The following is a 26223-nucleotide window of genomic DNA, read 5'->3' as shown; positions in this document are numbered from 1 at the left end:
GTTACCCTAACTGTGTACACCCTTTCCTGAGATGTTTTGTTTGACACCATCTCTCTTGGCTTTTGATGAAAATTCAGAGTGGTTTTATTTATTTTTTTGAGCTTTTGGTAAGCAAATTTGAATATTCTTTCAGAGATTTGCTGCCGCTTTTTTTTAAAAAAAAAACTTTTTTGAAGTTCCTTGGTATCATACACAATGTTAAATTCACACGTACAAGTACAAAGAAAGAAAAATAATCTTAAATAAATTTAACGTGAAAGATTAATTTAGACTTAAACATTCTCTTTCCTCATAAATTCTAACTAAACTAAAATAGAATACGATAACATAGAATAACATAAAATAATATAAAGTAAACTTCCCATCATTTCACGATATAATTAACACTTATAATAGTGAATGTACTTATGATTATTACCTTACTCTTAATATATTTTCTAATACTTGCTTACAACATATTGTACCCTTTTCCCTTATTTCTCAGTGTTTTATATTCACAAGGGTCATTCAAATGGTGCCATAGATAGTATATCACTGTTATTTTTTTGTAGATATCTCTTGAACATATCCCATTCTTCCGCTTTTAATTGCCTGCATACTAGATGCCTTGATCTTGTTTTGGTGATGATGATGATGATTTGATAAATTGTATTTGGGTTTGTTGGGGTAAAAAGGCAGAGTGCCACCATTATAAAGAAATCCGTACTTCCTGGCTATTCTAATACGTTCACATGCTATGGGGGTTCTCCATCTACTCCACCTACAAGCCACCAGGAATTGTGTACCCTGAAACTTTTGAGATCCCTAGAAGTAATCAATAGAAGGGGGAATGCCACTTTGCTATTGACTAAAATTTCAAGTTTAGCCAGCAGATTTTAATGGGTGGGATCCATTAAAGTTTATTTTGTTCATAGAATGAAAGTTGGGCTCATAAAGGGGACCTTTCATGAACAGAAGCTCCTACCAGAATGATTCCTTCCATTAAAACCTACTGATTAAATGAAATCTTGGACAGTCAACAAAATTATTTCCTTTCCCTATTTTATTTCCCTTCTAAGAGCTAATTGACTGTGTGCTACACAACTCCAGTCTCTAAGAAATGGAGTTCAGTTCTTGTCTATACCAAAATTAAGAGAATACATTTTCAATTAGGAAGCTAAATTCTTTTGGGCCATAGTGACAGTTTCTGTTCTGTCTTAGCAACTAACTGCAAAAGGCTAGATTTTATTAGTCACTTGTTTTTTGGCATTCTGAGTAGGCAAAGGACCTCAGTTAAGAGTGGATGCATCAGAATAGCTAGGAAGTATACCTTTTTTAGAATGGTGACGATTCTAAATTGAAACTTAGAACTTTAAGTGGGGAATAGTTAAGCAGATTTTAGGTAAGAAATCTGTTAATTAAGTTCATTTATTTCGCTCACTCTCCCCACCCTGCAATAGATCATTCAAGATGGACTCGGCTGTTTGATCTCACCTTGGTGAGATGCCATGCAATAAAACTAGACTCATTTAGTCAGTTTATTGAGTTACTGCCAAGCCTGGAGTTTATCTCTCTGGACCAGATGTTCCGGGAACCTCCCAAGGTAAGGTGTTTGGGTTTTTTAAAGTGTACTTTGCTGTGTGCTTCAAATGTCTTTAGGGTATGTGAAATATACTAGACTTTTGGTATGTATTTTTTAAACTTCTGATTAAAAAGTACTTCAGGTAACTGTTTTTAAATGTTCAAACCATGGTTCAGTGACCATATTAGGAAAGCAGTAACATGAAAATGAAAACAAGTTCAGTACTGCAAATTATAGTAGTATAATTACTACTATAATTACTATTTACATTGTAATTAGTATAAATACTGCAAATTATAATGAGCAAGAAGCTTGTTACAAGAATGTCTGAATTACGTCTACATCGCTGCAACGATCTCATTTTGCTGGAATTCTTGCAGATCTTTATATTTTGCATTCCCCCTTTCTTTTCATTTGGTTTAATTTCATGCTTAAGAAAATTAGATTTGTTATGTCATGGAATCTCTTACTTTGCCCAAAATTGAACAATACTGGAAGACTATCAAAAACCAGAGAGCCATGACTAGTTTGCATATTTCACTACATATATTCTGTAGCAATGTATCACACTTCTGTGAATCTGTCTGCCTTGATGGAGAGGGATTATGTAAAAGCTGAGACAGGCTGAAATAATAGCATATGTTTGGGAAGCCTACAGCCTCTCACCCAGGAAAGAGCACCCCCCCCCCACACACACACCTGTCCCTTCCTCCCTAGGGACTGCATATGGTACAGCACTGCTGTCTTCTACTTTAGAAAGACAGCTGTACCTCTGTATCATCAGAAGCTGCTATTCCAGTTCCTATCCTTATCTCAGGCTTGCTTGCTTGCTTAGCAACCAGTTTGCACCAGACTAGGGAAAGATGCAGATACTTCTCTGCTTGACATGGTGAGAAATCAAGGGTTAAAAATAAATGTGAGAACCTGCACAAGCGACGCTGACACAAAACCCCACACATACATGAAGTAAAATAGAAACATTGCCACCCGATCCCACCCCCACTCACCACGCCCCCTCTACCTCTTTTCCCCCTTTCTTCCTAATGTAACACTAAAGTCTCAGCAAATGAAACTGATTTATAGAAAATGTAACTTGAAAAAAGAGATATTGCACATACTTTTGTAAACCAAGAAATCTTTAATAAAAATACATATTAAAAAGCAAACATAAAATAAATGTGAGCAGTGACGAGTGCGGCTTTTGTCTTGAAACGTAAATGAAGAAATATAAATGAGCAACAGCAAGGGATTTGAGGAAGTAGAGTGAGAGATGAAGGCCCCAAAGGATGGGGAAGGAGAGGAAGCAGAAGGCAAGGCAAAGCCAACCACAGAGGAAAGTTATAGCCATCGTGAAATTTTATTCACTTGCTGTGCAGTCATGTGCATGTTTACTCAGAAGTAAATCCCACTACATTAATGTTGTTTACTGTTCAGTAAGTAGGGTTGCATCCTTGGCTACAAACCAACTTCATATCCCCTCTTACATTTTCCCACGATTACGTATTCGCCTCCATAAATAGAATAAATTTACACAATAGATTTCTGCAAAAGCATGTTGTACTTCCTTGTCTTAATAGTGTGATGACTCACAACACCTTCCTAATGTTACCTGTAGTGTTCTGTCTCTTCATATTGAACCAACTGGTAACCAGAAAAGTAGCGTCGTATAGCTCACAGTATCATGATTGACTTGTACATCACAACCTTATTGGTTTGGCTCATGGGAAGTGTTCACTTGTCTCAGGGCAGGAGGTTTGAAATGGCCATGCAGAGGTTAAGAGCAGTTGGCAATGTGGAATTGCTTGCTTCAAATCTCTTTGTTTAAGAAGCAGTACACTGTGGTCTATGTATCATGGAAGATATCGCCGATTTCAAACTGTGTTTTGTTTTGGAGCCTCTTGCCAGTTGCTGTCAACAATTTTTACTGCATTTCAGGGTTGTGCTCGTGTAGGTCTTAGTGCAGGCACTGGGATTGGTGTTTCCTCTGCTTTGGTCAGCAATCAGAACTCCAACAATGAAAACGACAACAATAATAATCACCAGAACAATAATGCCAATATACACCATAACAACCACCAGCAACCAAATGACCAGAACGAGGAGAACGAGCTGCGACAGGAGGAGCAGGTGGAAGAACAGCAGATTGCAGCAGAAGGTAATTCAGGAAACAGTTTTGTTTGTTTTTAGTACTGGACCAGTAAATTGGTCGGCATCCATCTGTCTTGGGAGGGCGCCTTTGGGGGTGAAGTCAAACCACTGGAGAGTTACAGCGCCTGCTGTGGCTGCAGAGACCAATATGGGAGTCATGTTTTCTTTCAGATGAAGGCATCTGCTTGTGCTGATGCAGTTGTACCATGGCGTTTCTTCTTTCTGCACTGCTCCTAGCAGTCATTTCCCCTCTGGTCACTGCTGTGGATACCTGACCTGACTGTCTCCAGGCGCTTTGGACTATTATTGGTTTATTAACCAATAAAGCACACATTAACATCTCCAATTGATATTCAGGCTATTAATGTTCACAAGCATTTCCTAAGCATCTGAGCAACGCCTAACACTGCCATAAAATGCTATAAAGCTATTCATTTTGATTTGGCATTAATAACACTTTTCTCATTTCTCGTCAATATATAACGTTGCCACAGCAGGAGGACTTAAAACCAGTTAATGGTACTTTCTTCCTATTTAACAGCTCTAAAGTGACTTAATGCTCCTGGTATAACAACCACCATAAATATTATACAGTTAAATTAGTAGTTTCAGTTTTCATTCACTTTCTTCTTTTGGCATGAAGGCCCCCATTTTCTGTCTGAGAATGATTAAAGGGCAGAATCCTCATCGAAAGCTACAATATAGAAATGGATCTAAATGCCTTTCAGATTAGTGGAGATCTGCCTTGTTAAGTTTCCCGGGCAAAGACAGATGCTCCTCCATAGTCGCAGTGCTTTGGAGCCTTCCTAAGATTGTCATGCAATTATGTGTGACCAGCTTCTGCCTCCTTAATAAAGAGTGGTGTCTTCATCCTCCTTATCTCAGTCATTCTTATCTCTCTTTGCAGCACTGAATGAAATGGAGGAGGTAGCACAGGAAGATGGAGTGGCTATGGCAGAGAGCCGCAGTGAAGCCTCTGCAACTAATCAGGCACTTCTTCCCATGGAAGTTGATGAAGAACAAGCAGGTAACTTGTCAGGATCTCTCCCATCCATTTGCAGGCTTCATTGACTTACTACAAAAAAAATGTTTGTTTGTTTGTTGCTTAGAGATATCAATAGCATTTATTTTAGAATTAATAATGCAAACTATTTAAGAACTGTGAAGTCAGTGAACTTGAATAATTCTATAGCCTAAAATTAACCATGGTATTTAGCATTTATAGTCATTTCTCAGATGCAAAAAGAGTTGTGTACACATCATCTCAGAAATCTTGAGCACACTTCCGCTAGGTAAGCCACTATTATTACCTCCATATTGCAGATATAGGGGCCAATAGTGATTTACCTAAGGCCAAATAATCAAGGCAAGATTTGAACTATGGATTTGCAAGCTCCAACTAGCTGTACTCTGACTGCCAAGACATCCTCTGTTGATTGTTAAGTTTGCAATGCAGGTGACGGGGGTTTCTTGCATGTGTTACCTGACATTTATACTTTTATGTAATTAATAACTTGTGAGGTGTTTAAGATGATCATATGCTGTGTCTTGAGTTGCCTTGATTGCACGTGGTCTCATGGCCAGTGTTCCTCTCTTTGCAACCTTTTAATAGTATCATAGGGGAGCCCCCAAAAGGAGAAGCTGAATTGGTATTAGCAAATTGTACTAATCACCCAAGCAGCTTGTTCTCAGTCACTTATTTTACAGCACATTAGATATCTTTGTACACAGGATCAAAGTTGACTTGATGTGGGAGACTTGCAGCATGTCTCCAAACAATTTCTGTTTTCAACTCATGCATTTAATTAGGGTGGGGGGAGCGGCTCATTCTCTTCCATCTAGGCTGTTTACGGAATCAGAATTGCACCTCCACCGTGTCAGTAGCTGTTTTTCCTTCAGGGCCAAATTGATGATGACCTAGTATGGTTTCCCCTGCAGGGGGAAGAGTAGCCAGGAGGGGGCAGGGTTTTGATCACAGTAATATCCTGTGAATAAAGTGTTAAGCAGTGCTTTCCGTGCTCCAGTCTGATTTGGAGCTCTTCACAGATGCGTTAAAGTCAAACCAAGAATAGTTGTGAAACAGTTTGTATGCTTCCATGCTTCTTCTGGTTTGGCCCTGAAAGTCTCTAAGATGTTGTGTGGTTAATTTCTTGTTCTTAAAAAGTTCCATTTGCAGTGTGCGTTTTAATCATAAGCAGCTATATTTGCTAGGTAGGAAAATGTCAGTTTGATCCCACAGTAGGCCATGGGCTTACTTCCACCCAGTGCTTCTCTGTTCGGTAAATGCTAAGGGGATATAAATGAGATTGGGTACCTCATTTGTTTGCCGTTCTCTTACAAATTCATCCTTACTTTAATTCGCTAACCTGCTTTTTCTCAAGAAGTTGGAGATGGTTCCATTTTGCTGCCCAATATCAACAGTGCGGAAATTAGTATCACCAACTTCAGAGCTACCTCTTCATACATCACCACATTGTCAATATTTCCCAGATCTATTTCCAGTTTAGGGAATAAGAAATTCTAAAACTGAGTTCTTGCCATCATCCTGATGTTTGTACAGCTAGATAAAATTCAGCGTTTGAGCACACAGTTGTGTGCGTGCTTCAAATTGTTTCAGCTTTGATTCTGGCTGTGTCCAGATCCTTCTCCTTTGCTTCATTTTGTTACATATAATTTCTCCTCAGTTTCTACCTTTGATCTACATAATGCCTCCCCCCCCTTCTTGAGGGTCCTATGCTGTACAGAGATGCCTGTACACATGTGGCGCCTTAACCAAGGAGAGGTGGTTGTTTTTCACCCTTAGAGAAGTCTTGAAGCCCACCTCTAATTGTAAACATCTTTGCTGCTGTGAGATACCTTGTGGCTTTAATTTTTCTTTGCTTTTTCCATGTTTGTGCAAGAAACAATAAGGACGTAGGGCAATAGCCAACATTGAATGGCCCTTCTGCCACCCACACATACAAATATTCATCTGCTCCTGAGGGTCTTCTAACTTTCTGGAGCAGATTTAGAGGGGGAGTGTAGAAGGATTGCAGGGGGCAGGGAATTTTTTTGTCAATTGTGTCAATTTGGCTGGCGGATGTACTGTTGGATTTCATCCCTAATCTCAGTACAGCGCCTGCAATTTATAAAGCACATTGTGCTTTCTAATTGCAGTGCAGATTGGTGGATTGTGAGGTGGGCTGATCAAATTGGTGGGGAAGGGGTTAATAAAGTAAGAGGAGAAGATCACAGCGTAACACTAAGAATAACTCCAGATCCAAACACAATGCAGTACATGTTGTGTTTTGTTCGTTCTTTTCTACTGTGTTGTGCATTGTTGGTGTTTGAGGGGAACTGTGAAGAGAGACCTAGCCAGGTGTATGAGTGCAGAAGGTCCTTAGGTATGCCAACTAACCATGTAAAAACCAACTACTTTGTATGCATGTTTCGAAGGAGTAAGTTGCTCAGTCAGGTGAATTAAAGCACCCTGATCTCTGGAAAGCATGCTAGTTGGTTGCTGAACTTTCTTTTCTTTTCCAGGGCCCAGTGGCCTTCAGCCAAATGTAAAGCTAGCACCTATTACTGTCCATGACTCAGACAGTGAAGATGAGGATGAGAATACAGCCACCTCAAGATCCTGTATTACAAATAGCATTGCACAAAATTACTCAGATGGAGAGGAGAGAGTCAGAGATTCAGTGGAAATCCGGGAGCCCTCAGGTGAGAATTTTCGCTTCTTCATACATGTCGTAAAAATATTCCTTGTTGTGTTACAAAGCATAAAATGCACAAACAAGTTTTCTATGGAATGTTGTTCACAGTGGTTGTGGTTCAGCTTTAGAAAGATAGATAGATTTCCCTCATGTCCATTTCTGTTGTTCTTTCCATATTTCTGCAGATCAGCTGCAAGAGTGATGCCTTCTTACTTGACAGTGGTGGTGTAGTTGCCACCAAAACCACTTGTGTGAGGGAGCTCTGCTGTAATTGAAATAGGCTACTTGGTATTCATAGTCCCTTTGATCACAGTTATTGGGTGATTTCCATCAATTGGATTGCGGTTCAATTTGTAATTCCAAATTGTACAACAGTTTGATTCTGGTTTGTGTTCTGTGGTTGGACTATACTGCAGTCCCCCAAGTTCATACATAATGAGGAATTGAATTCTAAAGTGAATTGCAATCCTTTTTGCATGTAGGCTCATTCAGAATTGACTGAACAACTTCAAAAGCTTTGGATGAAAACTTCCACATGTTTTGCTAAGATTTGACAGGCTAAGCATCTGTAATGTATTTCTCTAGCAGATTCCTGAGGGATTTGATCCCAGTTACCTTTATTTCTTCACGGCTTGTGTCTTTCTTGCACAGCCTCCCTGCAATCTAAAGTGGGGACAAGGCACATCAGCAAAATATGAGGCAGGAGGCCAGGATACTGTAGACATTTTACTGTTCCACAAGCCGTACCTTCTGGTCAAAAAGTATGCCAGTGTAAACTTGAGGGGTAAGTGCATCAGGGGTGGGTTGGGGCGCTATCAACATATCTTTTGAACAACTTAGTCCAGGAAGAAAGGAAATTATTTGAAAACTAAGATTCTCATAAATAAATGGCAGGGCTGTAAATGTTTCTTGTTAACTAGGTAGCTACCGTAAGAAGAAATTAGGTGCAACAACTAATTTGAGCCTGTTGAGCAGCTTGACTGTGTGCAGTACAGTGGGTCAGATTCAACTAAGTAGTGCCACCGGTGGAAGTGTGCACAAGGACTTCTGCTAGCACAAAAGACTTCCCCATTCCTCCCACCCTGCCTCCAGTTAGCCCTGGGCAGGGAAGGAACCCCCAGAACCATAGGCAGGGGGAGAAGAGGGCAGATCACTCCATCAGACAAGTAGAAGTGCTTGTGCTGACAGAGCAGTCTGCTTAGTGCTACGTTGAATTCCTCCCAATATGCTTAAACATACTGATTCAAGGCGTGAACCTCTAGTAAGTGAAGTAACTCAACATATCTGCACAATATCTTTTCCTGCTTGGAATAATGTTGCAACAGTCGCAGCAGGTGTCTCACCAGGTTGTCTGGGGTGTGTTGATAACTAACAGGGTGCGTTTCCATGACTTTCTATCACATCGTAGCTCTCTTCCCTTTCGTCCTTGTTGTTGTTGCAGTGAGCGGTAAAGGCAAAGCTCCGCTGCGGAAGAGGTGCAATGCCAGCCGGGTGAAACTGTTTCTTTCTGAGGAGAGCAGCTGCGAGAAAGGCTGTCAGGTCACCAGTGAGCAAATTAAAGCGGATATGAAAGCGGCCAGTGACGTGACAGCGGAAAGGAACAAAAGCAAGGATTGTTACCCTGGTTGTGGTGGCGGCACTGGGCCTCCGGGGGCCTCGGACACTGCAGCGTCTCCAAGCCCAGATGGTATGAAAACGGCTGATAGCGGCAGTGACGCTCCCTCCGCAGCAACAGAGGACTCTGGGAAGTGTCTCTGCAAGAGTGAAAGCTCCAGCGAGAGGGACAGTGAGGAGAAGCCATTGTGCTCCAGGTGTTCCTGCTATATGCCCCAGAACCAGCAAAGGAGGACTAATGGCGTCTCGGGTGGCGAATGCCCATCTACCAGTGGAGCTTGTGGTATGAATGGGCCAAATGTGAGAGGGGCAGAATTCTCCCTAAGAACATTACCAAACTGTGGCTCTTCAGGAGAGGCCAGCAATGGGAGGACTAATGAGAGAGTCTGTGGGACTGCTAATGAGGAACGGAGCCCTCCTTCACAGCAAGGGAGATACGAAATGGAATATAATGAAGATTACCCTCGCAGGCCTCTCACGAGAGCCAGAAGCAGACTTTCCCATGTGCCTCTGGTGTCTCAGTCAGGTATGGTTTCATTTATCCAAGTTTTGCATCAAAGCAGTCTATTATTGTCAAAGAAGGGCGAGGACCAGCCACATTATCGTAATGTCAGAGCAGAAATGCCATTTTCTCTCTGTTGTTCTTGTGTTGGTTTGTTTTGGGTGTTGATAATTGAGCACTGGCTCTTTGAGAGAGTATTTTTTTGTGGGGGGAGATTCCTTGAAATACAAATACTTATAAACTGATTTGAAGCCTGCTTTCAAAATGAAAACATAAGCTTACTGATAGCTACTTGGTGAATATTGACTGGATTCTGTGATCACATAAGCCTTTGAAACTTCTCACCACACCTAAATCATATTGTTTCTGGTATATGTTTTTTGAAAGCGTAGAGCAGTTCTATGCTGGGTGCAGCCATCTTAGGTGATGGCCCATCCAGGCTCTGGGATGCAGAACAAGTCCAAGTCTTCCTTCCAGTTCTTGAGCTGGAGACTGGGAGCGTTGCTGAGTGTAAGCAGAGAGCAAAAAGAAACTTCTGGCTCGGAACTGCATTAGATCGGTGCAGATGCCACATTTATAGCCGCTTTCAGGAAGTTTTTATGAATACCTTCCAGTTAGGAGTTAGTTCCAGGAATCAGGGCTTAACTGGTATTTCACCCATGAGAGGGAGCAACCTTCTGCTGAGGCTTTGTTTGGCACATAAATGGTAGGTTCAGCAGACTTGTCACCCAGCTCCCATTACAAAAATATATATTTACATAAAACATGGTTAAAATAATTGCAAGAAATTTAGGAACATATTTAATGAGAGCAGTGCAAAAGTCATATATTCTAGAACAGTTTTATAAAAAAATAATAATTACTTCTCTCTCTATTCCATTTATCCTATAATCACAAGGTAATATAACTCCAAGCAAAATTAAATCAAAAGGATCGCTATTCCTTAACCTGATTAAAGGCAGGACTGATTCAGACTCGCTCCTAAATGTGTGCTTGTCAAAAACCCGTTAGATTCCAGGAAATCATTCATTTTCAGTCGTTCCTATCAGAAGAGATATTTTTCTTGCTGCATACTTCTTCTCAGAGCAGTTTCCCTTAAACATAGCAAGACCAGATAATGACTTCCAATTCAAGGTGATTCTTTCCGGTTTGGGAGATCATCAACTAAGGTCAGAGTCTTTCACCCAGAAAGACTCATTCGCAAGACACCAGTCGAGTGACGCTATCAATCAGATTGGCTCAGAGGATGGCTCCCGCTGTGACATAGGCATGGTTGCTTTTTCTCTGCGCCTGTTGAGGAGGTGGAGCTTCAGCCACCAAGCAGGCAGAGACTGAGCTGGAAGGGCATAGAGAAAGCTTGTCCCTTAGAGCTGCCCTGAGGTTCCAGCTACCTGGTAGAGGCCGAGACAAGCTTTTGTTGCTCCATACAGCTCTGAGTAGAAGAGGAATGGCGGAAGGTACGTTGTCATGACCCAGCAGGCAAAAAGGCAGGGAAAGCTAACACACTTCCACTACCCATCACCAGCTTTGGTTTGTGCCAGATCTCATGCTACTTTTCAGAGATGCAGCTTACGTTTGGGAGCAAGATGCTGCCCCTTAGGGTGTCCAGGTGGCCTCAAATTGTAACTTGTTGGCCCTGGTCATATTGATGTTCATGTGTGTGCAAAGCAGTTGGGAAGATCATGTTGCATTTCTGCTTCTGCTCACTGCAGCAGTAGGCCTACATTCATCCCAAGTTAACATTCTGTTGACCTTTGGGGCACATTCTGCCATACCAACATGCAACTACATATGTGTACCTTTAAGCGATAGTGCACGTTTCTTAATGTGAATTAATTATCCTGTAATGCATTTTGTCTACCCACTTTGAATGATTGATGGGTGGAGTTTCCCGTTGTTGTTGTTGTTGTTGTTGACAACATGTAATATGGCAATCCTACTGCATGTTTTGTTTGAAAGTAACAGCGTAAGCACATGTGTACTCATGTTCATTCTGCCTCCATAGTCTAAGGCTTCCCTTCATTTTACCCTCCAAAATTCAAGTGCTTATTTGGTGAGGCACGTCTTGCTTTCGCAGGTCTTTGGTTTGTTTTCCAAGAGTAAAATTACTTTGGGGGAGTGGGAAGAATTTGCACACGAAAGCTTATACCAAGAACACACACACACACATACACATATATTTCAGAAATTATCAGTTTCGTATTCTTTGCTTTAAGTACTTTGAATTATAGTAGTTAAAATAATTAATTTTGTTCAGCATCGATACATGAAATATTGAGATTTGCTCCTTTTCTCGGAGTGTTGAAAGGATCACTGCTGTTTTATATGGTGGGAGGAAAAGGGTGATGGTAACCTAAAGAAAAATATTGGTTATTAAAACTGAAAAACAATAGTCACTAAACCTCACTTGGTTTAGTGACTATTTAATGATTGTTTGTTATTTAATGATTAAGGTCTATTAATTTTATTACAACCTAAGCTAGAGGTTTCCCTAATCAAAATAACTTCTTACATGTTGTCTGTAATTCTGAGAGAGCCAACATTGTGCCCTCCAAATGTTGTTGGGCCCCAGCTCCCATTAGCTTTGATGATTGTGGTTGATGGGGGGGTGAGAGTCCCCCAACATCTGAAGGGTGCTGTATTTAGGTGGGTTTTTATTTTTATTTTTTTAAAAAAGAAATGCAAAGGAAATTCATGCTTTGAAATTATTCTGCACTTCTTTTAACTTAACATTTATTGAAATATTTAGCAAATGGCTATTTCTGCTTATTCCCTGCATATAACAGGGAAAATTAGACAGCAGGGAAAGGAAACATTTCAAAAAGAATGGGAAAAAATTATGCCATATATAGGAAAGATAAGATGAAATAGTGAAACCAGTAGAATTGGAAATAAACCTCATAACGGGAAAGATTAAGAAAAGTGATGGATAATGAAAATAATAAGCAAAATGTATAAGGAGATTACCGGTAATATAACTAACAGTAGTTGTAAATGAATACAGACAGACAACAAGAATTGTATAAACAGGAGGATTTATTTGTTTATGGATATACTATGGACAAATATGGAAAATGAATAACAATATACAAAATGGATGAAAATAATGTGATAAAATTATATGTGATATAAAAAAAACCAGAAGGAAGGAAGGAAGTCAGCGCTTAGGAGTAAGTATAAATGTAAAATGCAACACATTATGTGTATGTGGAGTGTGTAACCGGAAAACTAATAAAGATTATTTGGAGAGAGAGAAAAGAAATATTTAGCAAATGAAGACTGTAAAAACTGAGGTTGCTGATGGCTGTATTTTAGTGAATTAAATATTCGCTAAAACAATCTAGTTGCCTTTTTGAGATCTCTTTGGACAGAATCCATCAAAATGTTGTTTTTTTCTTCTCCATCACATATTAAGTAAAACAACCCTAATCATTCAAAGCTATATAAAATCTAGATAAAAGTGGCTGTATTCCTCTGAGCAACTCTTTTTCTTTTTCACCTATTGAATTTGTTTCATGTAATATCCCAATTATAAGACTTGTTTTTGAATGGTGTGTATCTGTAACCACAGTGCTTTTTTTACTGACATTTTCTGGCCATCTGAGTGTGGTGCCTGTTGACCTTGTTCTGCAGGGGCCCTGCAGACTTCAACAAGGCTGAGCCAAAGGCGAACTGAGAAATAGACTTTTTAAAATAAATAAACATTTATTCAAAAGTTACAGTACATTTTCAATCAATATATCCCCTCCACAGACACATCTGTGACGGTGGTGGCATTAAAATATCCTGTTGTACAATAAAAGAGAAAAAGGGAGACATGATGCACAGCATATCATCAGCTGTGTCCCATGCCCAAGTTTTCCTATTGAAGACACACTTATCAAAAGTTACTCAGCAAAATTAGTGCCCAAGTATATTTCCTATGTGCTTCCTTATTACCCAAAGGAAGGATGTATTGTAATTCTAAGGAAATTAGGAATCCTAAATTATTATTTCTTCAATGAACTGTGTTTCTGTGGTTGTTATTTTTAAGTAGTGTAGTCCATCTCCCCCCCCCCCCTTCCTGGGGTGCTAAAAGTACAATGACTTCTCCAAGCACTGCAATTCTCAAACCGTTTTTCTTCTTCCTTGCTGTATGCAGGCAGGGAGATGATATTTATGCCGCATGTCCCCTTCTCTTGTCTGCTTCAGTGAGCAGAGCTCCTGTAAATGTCACTTCCCTGCAGGTGTGCAGACCCAGGGTAAATATGCATTGGACGCGAATCTAAACAGAAAGAGCGCATAGGTCCTAATACCGAACTTTCCCTTCTCAGCTGTGCCCCTTTCACACCATCCAACCACATTGGTTGTTTATATTTTGTTTTAATGGTTTTTTATAACCTTTCAACAATATCTGAAAAAAATACCACGAGGAACTAAGTCTTTTCATGTCTTCATCTAAACCACTATTTAGACAAATATTTTATTTTTGTAATCCGCTGGACTACTAAGGCTTTGTATTTTCCTGCAGTGGTAGAAGTAGTTTCAGACTTACATAGGTAGATGATTCAAAGCTAGAGGCTGGAGCTAGAGTTTAGATAAGTGGAATTCATTTAGCAAGATGCTCCCACTGGCAGTAGGGTGGGAGGCATCTTTGTTCTGAGGGCTCTTATTCCTTGCCTCCCAGAAACTGTTCTGGATACTTGGGGGATCCTTTAAAATGAGCCTTTGTTCGCAGAGGGGCAGATCTCAACCCAACCTTAAGGGTTTAACACTATTTGTTTGCGCTGTTGTAAGTCCTACCACCGCCTGAACCTCACCATGTTTCACTTTGGTGTAAGTTCCACTGAGCCCAGTTAAGGCTTTTTTTCTGCTAAATATGCTTCAGGTTACAGTCCTAGAGCAATTCCAAAATCTACATGAGGGCAAGGCGTTCATTAGTTCAGCCCAAATGACATGAAGTACTGTGCAAGTTTTTGTGTGCTCCAGGACCTCTTTATCAAACTTAGATAGTTGAACATATGCTTATTTGGATTTTGTTTGTGTGTGTGTGTATGTGTACACACACACACACACACACACACACACACACACAATACAATATATAAGTGTAGCAAAATGTATTCAGTATAAACCGAAAATAACAACAATTACTAAACACTGCAGGCCAGCTACTTCCAAGACCCTCATTAATCTAAGAAACCATTCACAATGACTCTGCAATTCCTGTTACAGCTGCTCACAAATAAGAAATGTCCAATCTTTTATTCATTTGTTTTTGTTCCCAGAAGCGACCAAACCAAAGCCCAGGCATTCAGTGAAGCGAAAACGGACGGCCGACAAGTCCACAAGCACCAGCGATCCTGTGATTGAGGATGACCATATCCAGGTAAGGCCTTTTTGAGCCCCAAGCTGGAAACCTGTGCCATCTTGCTGACAGCCTAGATGGATGAATGCCCCTAAATGCTGCAGAAAATGTTTTGGTTCAAGGTCTACTCCGCAATTGACTGTATTTTTTTAAAAGGGCACTGTCAAACTGAAAAATCACATTCTGTCTTAAGGGGATAGCAAGCAAATTCTTCGGTTTCATTTCAACAGAATTTACTGCAAGTTCTTTGTGTGCAGTGCATATCTGGCTTGTAGTCTGAGTATCTTTGCTGCTAAAGACCAGCAGGCAAGGAGGAAGAAGTTCCTCTAGTAGAATGGTATGTCAGTCGATCCCTTTAACCATCCTGCTTGAGTCCCGTCAAATATTTCCACATCATTATGTTATGATGTTGCTCACACTCTGCAGAAGATGCTAGTTGCCCCGATTTCACCACCATTGGTAAATGTTTTGTTTGTCTGTATGTGTGTGGTTCATGTAGTGGTCTTTAATTTTGAAAATTAATTTCTCCAGGTTCTTACACTGAAATCAAAAAACCTTGTTGGGATCACTTTGACAAATTGTGGCATAACAGATCTAGTGCTGAAAGACTGCCCTAAAATGATGTTTATTCACGGTATGTATACTTTAATTGTAATTGTTGATGCCTGGGAAACTTGTATACATTTTCATCAGACTTGGGACATCTCCAGATGCACCACAGGGTTTCCTTGTTTAATTTTCTGAACATAATGGACTCTAGCCATTGTGTCCCTCTGCTCACAGAAGGCTCTTCAATCTAGCAGAGGCTTCTATGAATGGAAGAGATATTTTCATTGATTGTTTCCTTCCTTCTGCTCTCCCTTGAGGGGAAAAGTCTGATCCAGTGGGTTGGGGAACTCTCAAATAGCATGGGTGGTAGTGCAGTGGGAGAAAGGGGAAAGTGCAACAACCACATCCCTCCCCTGGAGCAAAGAGCCTTTCACAAACCAAGAGGAGATAGTTGGAAACAACCCTATCCATTTCACCAGCTATACTCCATGCTGTAACCCATGTGTTGGTAATCATGAAGTCGGGTTTCTGTAACACTTGCGATGTGGGGTTGCCCTAGGACCAGGTTTGGAAGCTCCAACTGGTGCTGAATGCAGCAAGAGAGCATCTGGCCAACAATATATGACATCATTGTTAAAACAGTTGCACCTGCTGCCCATCTGCTATAGAGCCAGGTTTAAGGTCCTTGTATTAATTTACAAAGCCCGGAACAACTCTGGTCAAAGCTACCTCATGGATCACCTGAACCATTATATCTTAGCTCAGTCACTGAAATCATCAGCAGGAGCCTTGTTGATCATTCCCCCATTTGGTGACACTCATTTGACAACAAGAAGAAACTCTGCCTGTAGTGTCATTGGCCTGGTATTGTGGCATCCTCTACCAACAGAGATTCAGCAGGTGCCTTCTGTGCCAACTTATAAATGCCTGCTGAAAACCTTTCTATTCCACCAGGCTTATGCAGGCAATTAAGAATACATCTTTCCACAATAGTGAGCTGATTTCTGATTTTTACTTTTTGATAGGGTTTTTAGTGTATGGTTTTGTGTATGATTGTTGTAAGCGTCTCTGATATTTTTAATGAATGTAATTTTTAAAAAAGAAAATAAATGCTTGAGTAATGACTGCTGTTAAGCTTTCACATTCCAGATAGGGTTATAATTTTGGGATAGGAGGAGTTGTCAGTGCTTCTAGATTCCTGGCAGCTTCATTTCCCAACCTAATGGGCTAAAGGGTGTTCTTTCTTTTCCTTTTTTCTGGGCTATCAGAATTTTTCTGCATAATGATAGAACAGGGAGGTGAAAAAGATAAGACAGCAGTGAAGACATAAGGCATAGACATAGTCATACTTCTCACTTTTTATGCTTTTAGTTTTCATTTCCTAATTTTACCCTAGGAGAACAAATAAGTGCAAATTAAGATTTTATTGTTCCTAAATGCATACAAATTGGCAATAAGACAACACAGCCTTTCCAACATTTGTAATGTGGTAGGTTGTCTGTGGCCATAGGCCATACCCTAAACCTAAATACATTATCTTACGGTCTTCACAATTTTCTTGTCCTGGAATATGTAGCCACCAGATGCCGCGTACTTAAGCACTTGAAGGTAGAGAACGCGCCAATTGTCAATCGATTTGACTATGCTCAGTGCAAGAAATTAAATATGGATCAGGTACTGGATCAGATACTGCGGATACCACCAGAGAGAAACCGGATCATTTACCTTCGTCCAATGCAGCAGGTAGTCAGATGGATTTCATTTACTCAAATCTGTTTGTATTCCTCAACATCTGAGTCTTGTCCATCCCCCCCTTTTTTTTAAATGAGAAATTTGCATGTCTAAGTGGGTTGTATGCAGTGGTGCTGCATTATCAGAAAACAATTCTGCATCAGGTTTTTCTTAATCCTCACTACTCTGATAAGCTTCCAATGGCACCCCAATAAAGCTGCTCCTGAGAACTTCAGAACCAAATGGGATAAGGTGCAGAAGTATTGGGGATAAATGAAAATCAGGTGCCCTGGTAAGTCTCCTTTTTGTAAGTGTTGGCAGAGCTTCATTGGAAAACATGTACAGAATCTGTTCATCATATGCATGCTATTTTGTTCCTTGCAGCTTTCTCAAAAGAGAAGTATGGCATATTTTATCAGGAAACTTGGAGTGGTGATAGGACACAGCTTGTAGATTATGTCACTGTACTTTGTTCTTTTATTTTGGTTATATTCCATGTTGTACCTTTTTTCCACAGGTTGACACACTGACTCTAGAACAGAAGATATTTAGTGGTCCCTACCCATACCACATCTGTGTAATTCATGAATTTAGTAACCCTCCAAATGTTCGTAACAAAGTGCGCATTCGCAGCTGGATGGACACAATAGCAAACATTAATCAGTAAGTCTCTCTCTGAATAGAACTGTAATGGATAAATATATATCTGTGAGTCAGAAAGGTCCTATGCTTCTCTCCCCCCACCACCCCAAGGATGTTGTTGGATTCCAATTTCCACCAGCCCCAGCCAACATAACCAACAGCCAGAGATTTATGGGAGTTTTATTCAAGCAAGAACTGCAGGTTCCCCTCCCCAGCTTAGTGTGATGTAGACATCAATCCTTTTCGGAATCGTTTAAAAGCTGATGGTGTTTTGAAACATCGGCGTATTCATTGTATTTTTCTTGTGTGAATGTAGTGATTCATCTTAAGTTTTATTCTGTCTAATCCTCATATCTATAAGGGGTCTTCCTTATGAGCCAGTGGAATGAGAGTAGGTTCAAGTCCAATAACTGTTGTCCTCATTATATTATCACAGCCTTGTAAGTTACTCCACCCACCCCCCAGGTACTAGCCTGTTTTTTACTCTTAGGAGGGCCTGCGTTTGGATGTACAGAGCACGCCATCGCTCCTTTGTCTGCCTCTCTTATGAGTGAAAAGCAGGCATGGGAAACATTCTGAAGGCTATGAAGGCTAGAAATGAGTGATTCCTCCTTCCTCCACAGGCCCATTTGGGTTCTATCTCCATCACACAGAAAAGAGCTTCACCTACTGCATACCCAACACGTAGAAACCAAGCATGCTAATGACAAAGCACATATTGCTTTGTCCCTTCTCCTCCATCTCCCTGTGTTTCTATGCTGGACATGTGGTGGGGGTGTCCTGTTCATCTAGCGTAGGAACCAAGCAGAGGAGTTAGAGAATGGCTTTTCCATTTGCCACTGGCTTACTATATTTCTTTGCTAGGTGTGCAGGAGGTTTGTCTGCTGAGTGTCCAGCAAAGAAATACAGAATACTGGCAGCAGAAGGAAGGCACGCTCTGTCCTCTGCTATCAGCTCTCTTGCTTTCTGTGCTGGGATATTCAGGAGGGAGCATCACTTTCTGGGGCCAGCGGGAGATGAAGTGCTTCCACCAGCATCCTGCTTGGTTTCTCCACAGGGCAGTATTAATCTGTGTTCCCGCTTGCACCCCAGTGAGTAAAGTGTAACTAGCGAGAAGGACCAGAGGCTCAAGATCGTAGCAGAAGCAAATTAAATGGTTTATTGATCCAAAATGCTCAACACGGGAACAGTAGGGAATTAACATTGCAGGTCTGCAGTACAGAAATAACAAAACATGAATTCAGGCAGTATGAGAATCAGAGATAGGAACTTAATAGGAACCAGCATAATAATGGCATTGACAAAGCAATCAGTCAAAGCAATTTGAAAGGCATCCTAAGCCTATAACTCCTTGCAGCTCAGATTGATGTGTTTGCTTTTTCAAAACCCTTCTAAGTTTCCTGATCATTGAAAAACTCCGTGTTGCAGAGTAAAGTCCATAACCAACAATGCAGTGCTGAGGGTGCAGGGGAGGAAAGGGTGAATAAAAGATCCTTTTTGTGAACTGGAACAGCAAAAAGGAGGCAAGACAGGAGGCAGGGAATAAAACTAGGAAATAAAAACAAATGAATGAAATGGGGTGAAATGTAAGGCTTTCTGGAAGTGAGTCTGAATAGAGATTGGGTCAACTTTTTTCACCTTTTATGTCATTTTGGGTACGGAGTCAGCAAGTGGATTTGTAGATTATTCAGTCTTTTATGGGTGCCCCACAGTTCTTCTGCTGTAAAGTGTCACCAATGTCTCTTCATCTTCTTATGCCTTTGTAAGCACATTCCACCATCTCCAAGGTTGTAAAGAATTCGTTATTCGCCATGTCACAGATGTTTCTCCGCCTCTTACCAAAGTGTCCCTGTTACCAACAAATAACATTAGGGTAGTCACTCTCTGCATCAAGAAAATAAGTCTCTTTGATGTCAACAGGCAATTAGACTTCCAAAGAAGTTACACTGAGCCTAGACTTTTCCACTGTTGTCATCTGTCTTGGTTGACTATTACTGCTGTGGGGCTCTCAGAATCCAGTGGTTCCTTGGGCCTAACAGATCCCAGATTTATAGGCGGGGAGGATGCAAAGTACCCTCCTCCACACACAGCATAGAAATGCAGTGGGCTGCCAGAGGCGGAGTTAATCTCTTTTTTGGTACCCCCCCCCCCCCGATTGTGAAATTCCTGGTCACCTATGGTGACCAGCCAAGTGGTTAAAAACAAAACTGGATTATAACGTCTCTTTCTCAGACAGAATTCCATGGTTCAGATATTCCATATTTCTCAGATAGAATTCCATGCTTACTCATATTTGTTGTACTTGTTTTCCCCCTCTAGAGAACTTATTAAATATGAGTTCTTCCCTGAAGCTACGCGAACAGAAGATGACCTGAAAAAATATACAAAGTACCCCTGGGGGAGAGACATGTACACGTTAGAAGGTGAGCATTATGGAGACATTTACCGGTATATTCTGTTTCTCAAGAAAATACTTGTTTGAGTTCCAACAGATATCAGGGTAGTTGAAGTCTTCCATGCCATGACTATATTTATTTATTATTTTAAAATTTCTATTCCACCCTTCATGCAAGGATCACAGGGCAGTTTACAATATAAAAACACAAAATACATTACATCATAACGAACAAAAACTATGACATCCCCCGATGCAGCTTAAAAGGCCATAGATTGTTAAATTAGCCAAAGGCCTTGAAGAAGAGGAATGCTTTTGCCTGGCACCTAAAGATATGTAACAATGCACCTGTCACTCAGACTCATACATAAGATGGATTGAGTAACTTTATCCAAACCTGCATTACACTCAAGTAGGATGCAAAATCAGCTCAGTCAGTGCTGTGAATCAAGTACCTAAATTGGCAGAACAGCAAAATTTCTGTGCACTCTTTAGCATGAAAACCCCATAAAGTAGGATAGCATTGTATTTGTTGCATGAACAAGTAAAAAATACACCAGATAAGCAATTGTTTTAAAGCTTATAATTGCTACTGCTTATTTTCCATTTTAGGGACGCGGGTGGCGCTGTGGGTAAAACCTCAGCGCCTAGGACTTGCCGATCGCATGGTCGGCAGTTCGAATCCCCGCGGCGGGGTGCGCTCCCGTCGTTCGGTCCCAGCGCCTGTCAACCTAGCAGTTCGAAAGCACCTCCGGGTGCAAGTAGATAAATAGGGACCGCTTGCCAGCGGGAAGGTAAACGGCGTTCCGTGTGCTGCGCTGGCTCGCCAGATGCAGCTTGTCATGCTGGCCACGTGACCCGGAAGTGTCTTTGGACAGTGCTGGCTCCCGGCCTATAGAGTGAGATGAGCGCACAACCCTAGAGTCTGGCAAGACTGGCCCGTACGGGCAGGGGTACCTTTACCTTTACCTTTATTTTCCATTTTGGCTATTGTATGTCTCCTTTTTGAATGTTTGGTAATCTGCTCTAGGAAGGCACCATCCAAGTCCTTGGGTGTCTGTAGCAGTAAGGTCACTGTTCTTTCTCCTACCATTTTTACCCCATATGCTCTCAATCTGCCTTCCATGCTCCAATGGATTTCTTCACAAGTGGACACATCCTTTACATATAATGCTCCTCCTCCTCCCTGTTTAATCTATTCCTTTTGAGCAGGTTATACCCCTCAATTTCTACATCATCTCATGTGTGATGGTCAGGTGTGTACAGAGGTGGCAGACCCAGTGGGTGCACTCAGTCTATCCACCTCAATGCACACATCTTACCACTGAACAAATACATGCACACACATTTTTCCATAGACTGGCCTCAAAGGCAGTTGTAGGTTGAACAGAGGGGATTACAGCTGACGAAGCAGCATGAAAATTTCCTTATTCTCTTTCCAATTGCCTTTGCCATAGGTGTTGTGGATGGTGCCCCGTACTCTATGATAACGGATTTCCCCTGGTTGAGGTCACTCAGAACAGCTGAGCCTAATGGCTATGCCAGATATGACTTTGAGGATGATGAAAAAAGTAAGTGAATGCAAATATCTTTACTGATGTAGAACATTTGTGCTGCCCATCTGCTCAAAACATACCCAAAGCAGTGCCCACCTTTGACATTCAGTAAAGCTTCATTGAAATGAGTGGCTTTCTGAGAGAAGGCCTTAAGTTCCTCCTTATTCATTCCGATCTGGGAGTGAAGCTTTGCTCTGTATTCCAGCAAGTCAGCAGTTACATTCTGCTAGGGCTCAGGGCAGACTCTGGAATGCACTAAGGTATGAAAGGCAAGTTGTCAACATCAGGTGAAGACAATTTTATTTAGAAGGATATTTCCTAACTGCTGAGTAAGGTAAGGTTATATATGGCAAGGGTGGGGAACCTTTTTCATATGGAGGGCCATATTTCTAGGCAACCTTCCATGGGCCACATACCAGTGGTGGGTGGGGCCAAAGTCAAAGGAATAGTTAATGTAAATCTTATCATTGTACAGTAGACTCGTTTTATACATACCGTTTCCTGTCCTCCATCCATGCAAGCAAGAGTCAATTAGAGCTCAAGGACACATTCCAGCTAGGCAGAAAACATGCAAGGAGGACTGACGAGGTTAGATGACCTCGAGATGCTTTCTAGTTCTATTGTTCTCCAGTTCTGTGGCAAACAACACTAAAGCAATGAAGCTCAGTCATGAGAGAAAGCAGGTTAAAAAGTGTTGCAGGATGTGCTTGGGTGAAAAGAGAGGACAGTCACACATGCCCTGTTGACAGCAGTTGCTTCAAATGAGGGGAAAGTTTATGTTAAAGTCGATGTTGTGGACCAGGGTCACCAGCATGGTGTTCATGGCAGCAAGGTTCCCTCTCTCCCCTTCCCCACCAAAACTTGGCTTGAAAGAAGCACTCTGTTGTACCCAGCAGAAGAGGCTCTGGTGTCCACAATGCTTTTTCCAGTTTTCTCCAAAAGGATGGTGACCCCTGTGCACTATTAGGCTAAATGGAATAGCCATATATTTTTTTCCATTTCTTTGTATTGCTTACACTTCAGTTTGAATGTTTGATGCTTATGCCTGAGAAAATACTCCTTGCTTTTTAAAAGCGAGTATAAATTCCATGGTTAATTCCTTTTGCTTCTATTTTCTTTTTCTCTCTATTTTTAGCTACTATTTATGCTCCCCGAAGGAAAGGACAGCTATCAGCTGACATCTGCATGGAAACCATAGGCGAAGAGATCTCTGAGCACCGTCAAATGAAGAAAGGTGTCTTCCAGAGGGTGGTAGCCATTTTCATCCATTACTGTGATGTCAATGGGGAGCCCGTAGAGGATGATTACATCTGACGGGATCAGGCTGCAGCCTTCTAGCCCTTCCTTCCTTTTGACTGGCGTCGCCGGCAAAGAAAGCAAGTGGATTCCTTCCACTTACCTTAGTGCACTGAGAGGTCTTGGAACTTGTGTGCTTCACAATTGCCCCAATGCCTACTGGGACAGAGTTTGTAGCAAATGTATAATGAGAAGTTGCATTGTACACTGAGGACTCTACGTAGAAAAAAAAAATCCTGAAGTTGACTTTATTTCATATGTTTATATTAAGAAATGTAATTTAAAGTTCCATTTTAATGAAGGCAACTAATTATGGCAAGGGAGAAAAGTTTGAATTTTTTTTAGCTCATTTTATTCATAGCAGTATTTTTGTTTGCCATGGGCAACTTTCCATATGCTACGTTTGGGAGTCACAGGATTCTTTTAATCTGTGCCTTTTTTTCCTCTTGAGTATCCTTAAGAATCCATTCTGAGTAAATCTGTTGAACAGTCTTTGAGTCGCATGCATTTTTCACTGGGAACTAAATCAGAGGCGCTAAGTGGGCCTATAGAAAACAGTCAGTATAAGCACAGACACACAAACTGAGAACTTTATCTTATTTCAGAAAGTTTGTGGGCCAGAGTGCAAGATAAAGCAATGCATTAAAAAATGGTTTCTGTTGCAGTTTCCTCCTCTAGGATACACTGCCTTTCTAAAAAGATGCAAATACACTTGATAAAAAAATATTGGCTAGGTTTTTATTGTATAGAATGGCAAGAAAAGAGAGGGAACTCACCTTCCAATCCCATTGTTGATATGCTATTCTGTGAATAAAAAACTCAGAATATCGTAAACCCTGAAGATGGAAATTATAGAGCAGTGCATCATCTTTTGTCTCAGTAACCTCGAGATACCAAATTATGCGAGCATTCTGGATATTTGCATAAATAAGATTGGCAGTTATGTGGAGTTATTGACACAGGAAGGTTATATAATCAAGGTTGAAGTAAAAGATCCAGCCGTTTAGTAGTAATTGGATATGAACACATTTCCTGTTCAGCAAATGGCTGGAATCTAATCTTATTTCTTCTGTTTCGTGCATCTCTAGAGAGCTTATCTCCCTGCATTTTGCTGAAAGCTGTGTTTTATGCATTAATTAATGTGTCTGAGTGAATGGATATGAAATGCAAGAGGAAAGGCTGTACAATCAAGGTTGTGTGTTCTTCGGAGGCACAGAATTCAGCACCCTGAAAATCTCCCACTTCCATGGATTTTATTTTCTTGGTGCATGCATTCATATTTAGAAGACCTTCACCCCACTGCAATTTTGAGAATGAGAAGCACCCATTCTCAAATTACAACTTCCTAACAGGGCTTTGCAGAGCCACACCTTCAGCCCTGCTGCTTATGGCAACCACAGCAGAAGGTGTGGGGCAGGACAATTGGGCAGCAGTCATATTGCCCCAACTCCCTCCCTCAGTTTAAGGCTTTGCACTAGCTCCTAGCAGCAGAGATCACACCAGCAAATAGAAAGAGGGGTTGCATCCAATGGGAAATAGTAGAGCTGGATGGAGAGACAAAGTGGGATGCAGTCCATAAAATTAAGTAATTAAAAGAGTTAATGCAACAATATTAACCTCATTACATTTAAACAATAAAATTGGCCTTGGAGAATGGCTCCCATTGCCTGCAATACCAATTTGAACTTCAGGAACCATTATGAAAGGATATTTTCAAAGCTTATTTAAAGAAAATCATAGAGAGTGTTTGCCTAACTGCCAGGATAGAATTCCATCAGGAAAGAGCCATCACAAAGATGGCTTGGTCCTTTTCATGGACCAAGCATCCAAATAGATTTTCCTGCTGGGCATCTCATTGGGTCCTCCAGTATAGAGCTGAACATATAGGTGAAGACAGTTCTGTTTAAGGCTTTGAAAGTAATCATCAAGTTCTAAAGATTTAGAACTTGAATAGCTACTGACTTTTGGTCTCTACTCTCCTGAGGACTCCCACCACCCCAACGCAACTAGTGCGGGAGCTTTGAATCAAGAGTTCCATTAATTCAAATGAGCTGAGAAAGTGGATCAATTAGAGTGAATCAATTATATTAGTTCCTAACTGTTGAGGATCTTTAATCTGCATATATTCTGCTACACATCTACTGGCAGATTAAATCACCCAGTTCGCAAGATTTGTGGACCTGCATCCCTCAGCACACATGAAACAGCTTTGCACATTTTTGATGGAATTTGTTGAGTCACTCCTAAAGCCAGCAGATTTCCTGTACTGTATAGTCCTGTTGGGCTGACATTGTGTTGAGGAATAAAGAACTAGATCAACCTATATTTACAAGTTCAGTGGAAATCAACTCTTAAAGCCAAAATATGTTCCAGACACTGTGAGGCTATACAACAGCAATTAGTTTTCCAGACCCACTGGGTGTTGATGAGACAACATGCAAAGGACATGGTGAGGATGTGTCTATTCAGATAATCATTTGGTGTGCAACTGCTTGATGGTTTCTCAATTCTGGGCTGAGGGCTAAAATTAACTTAGAATTCAGAGTCTTAACATTTCTGCCAAAGAGGGTAGATTCTGGGGATGTGGTAGCTCTCACCTCCGGCTTTGATAGGCTGAACTGACTACAAGCTGACAAAAATTAAGGGCTAGAAATCTACACTCTTAACCACTGATTGCAGTGGATGGACACACTGTCTGACCATACTGAGAGAGACTAAAAAGATGCTTACCTGAACACTTGGTACACATTTACAGTTATATTTAGACTGATGTCTCTCCAATCTTCACAGGAATTTCATGTTTATCTGCACAGCAATAAACAGATACAGATTTATTAGGTACTGTCCTTCTTATCTCTTCAAATGCAATGCTTCCCAGGTCTACCAGATTATGCCTATTGACATACCTATTGACACACTCAAGAACTCAAAAAGGTTAGTGAGAGAGAACTTACATTTTAAGAAGCCATGTTGATTCTCAGGCTCCTTAGCTCACTGGTAGATAGAAAGACAAAGGCCAGAGTTGAGAGTTGAGTGATGTGAGCTAGAAGCAGCTGGCTGGGAAGGCAGAGTGACAAAGTGATGCTTGATTTCTGTTTGAATTCAAGGCTGCAGCTATGGGAGAAGCGAGACCCTATTGGGGTGTTGTTGCTGTGATCCCCTCACTTGTAGGCTCAGATGGTATATA

The 26223-nt window shown here is 41.0% G+C and overlaps 2 protein-coding genes across 6 annotated transcripts in view; one reads left to right on the top strand and one right to left on the bottom strand.

Moving 5' to 3' along the window:
* The window catches only part of FBXO38 (F-box protein 38), a 35524-nt gene extending 11996 nt beyond the window's left edge, over positions 1-23528 (top strand). For all 5 annotated transcript variants that reach the window (XM_083596768.1, XM_083596770.1, XM_083596772.1 and 2 more), the window contains 12 exons: positions 1440-1582; positions 3497-3716; positions 4617-4736; positions 7232-7411; positions 8846-9544; positions 14788-14888; positions 15399-15501; positions 16993-17159; positions 17665-17810; positions 20109-20212; positions 21642-21755; positions 22876-23528. In XM_083596768.1, the coding sequence (XP_083452894.1) occupies positions 1440-1582; positions 3497-3716; positions 4617-4736; positions 7232-7411; positions 8846-9544; positions 14788-14888; positions 15399-15501; positions 16993-17159; positions 17665-17810; positions 20109-20212; positions 21642-21755; positions 22876-23054 (2276 nt within the window). In that variant the 3' untranslated portion in view covers positions 23055-23528. The remainder of the gene's footprint in view (positions 1-1439; positions 1583-3496; positions 3717-4616; positions 4737-7231; positions 7412-8845; positions 9545-14787; positions 14889-15398; positions 15502-16992; positions 17160-17664; positions 17811-20108; positions 20213-21641; positions 21756-22875) is intronic.
* A 58-nt stretch (positions 23529-23586) lies between these two features.
* Positions 23587-26223, bottom strand: part of HTR4 (5-hydroxytryptamine receptor 4) — a 169888-nt gene continuing 167251 nt past the window's right edge. The window contains exon 9 of the mRNA XM_083597354.1: positions 23587-25841. The gene's annotated coding sequence lies outside the window, so the exon portion shown is untranslated. The remainder of the gene's footprint in view (positions 25842-26223) is intronic.

The sequence above is a fragment of the Podarcis filfolensis genome, assembly GCF_964270895.1.
Source record: "Podarcis filfolensis genome assembly, chromosome: 2".
In the NCBI taxonomy this organism is placed as follows: domain Eukaryota; kingdom Metazoa; phylum Chordata; class Lepidosauria; order Squamata; family Lacertidae; genus Podarcis; species Podarcis filfolensis.
Note: the sequence above shows the minus strand (reverse complement) of the source record. Positions and strands in the feature narration are given on the sequence as shown.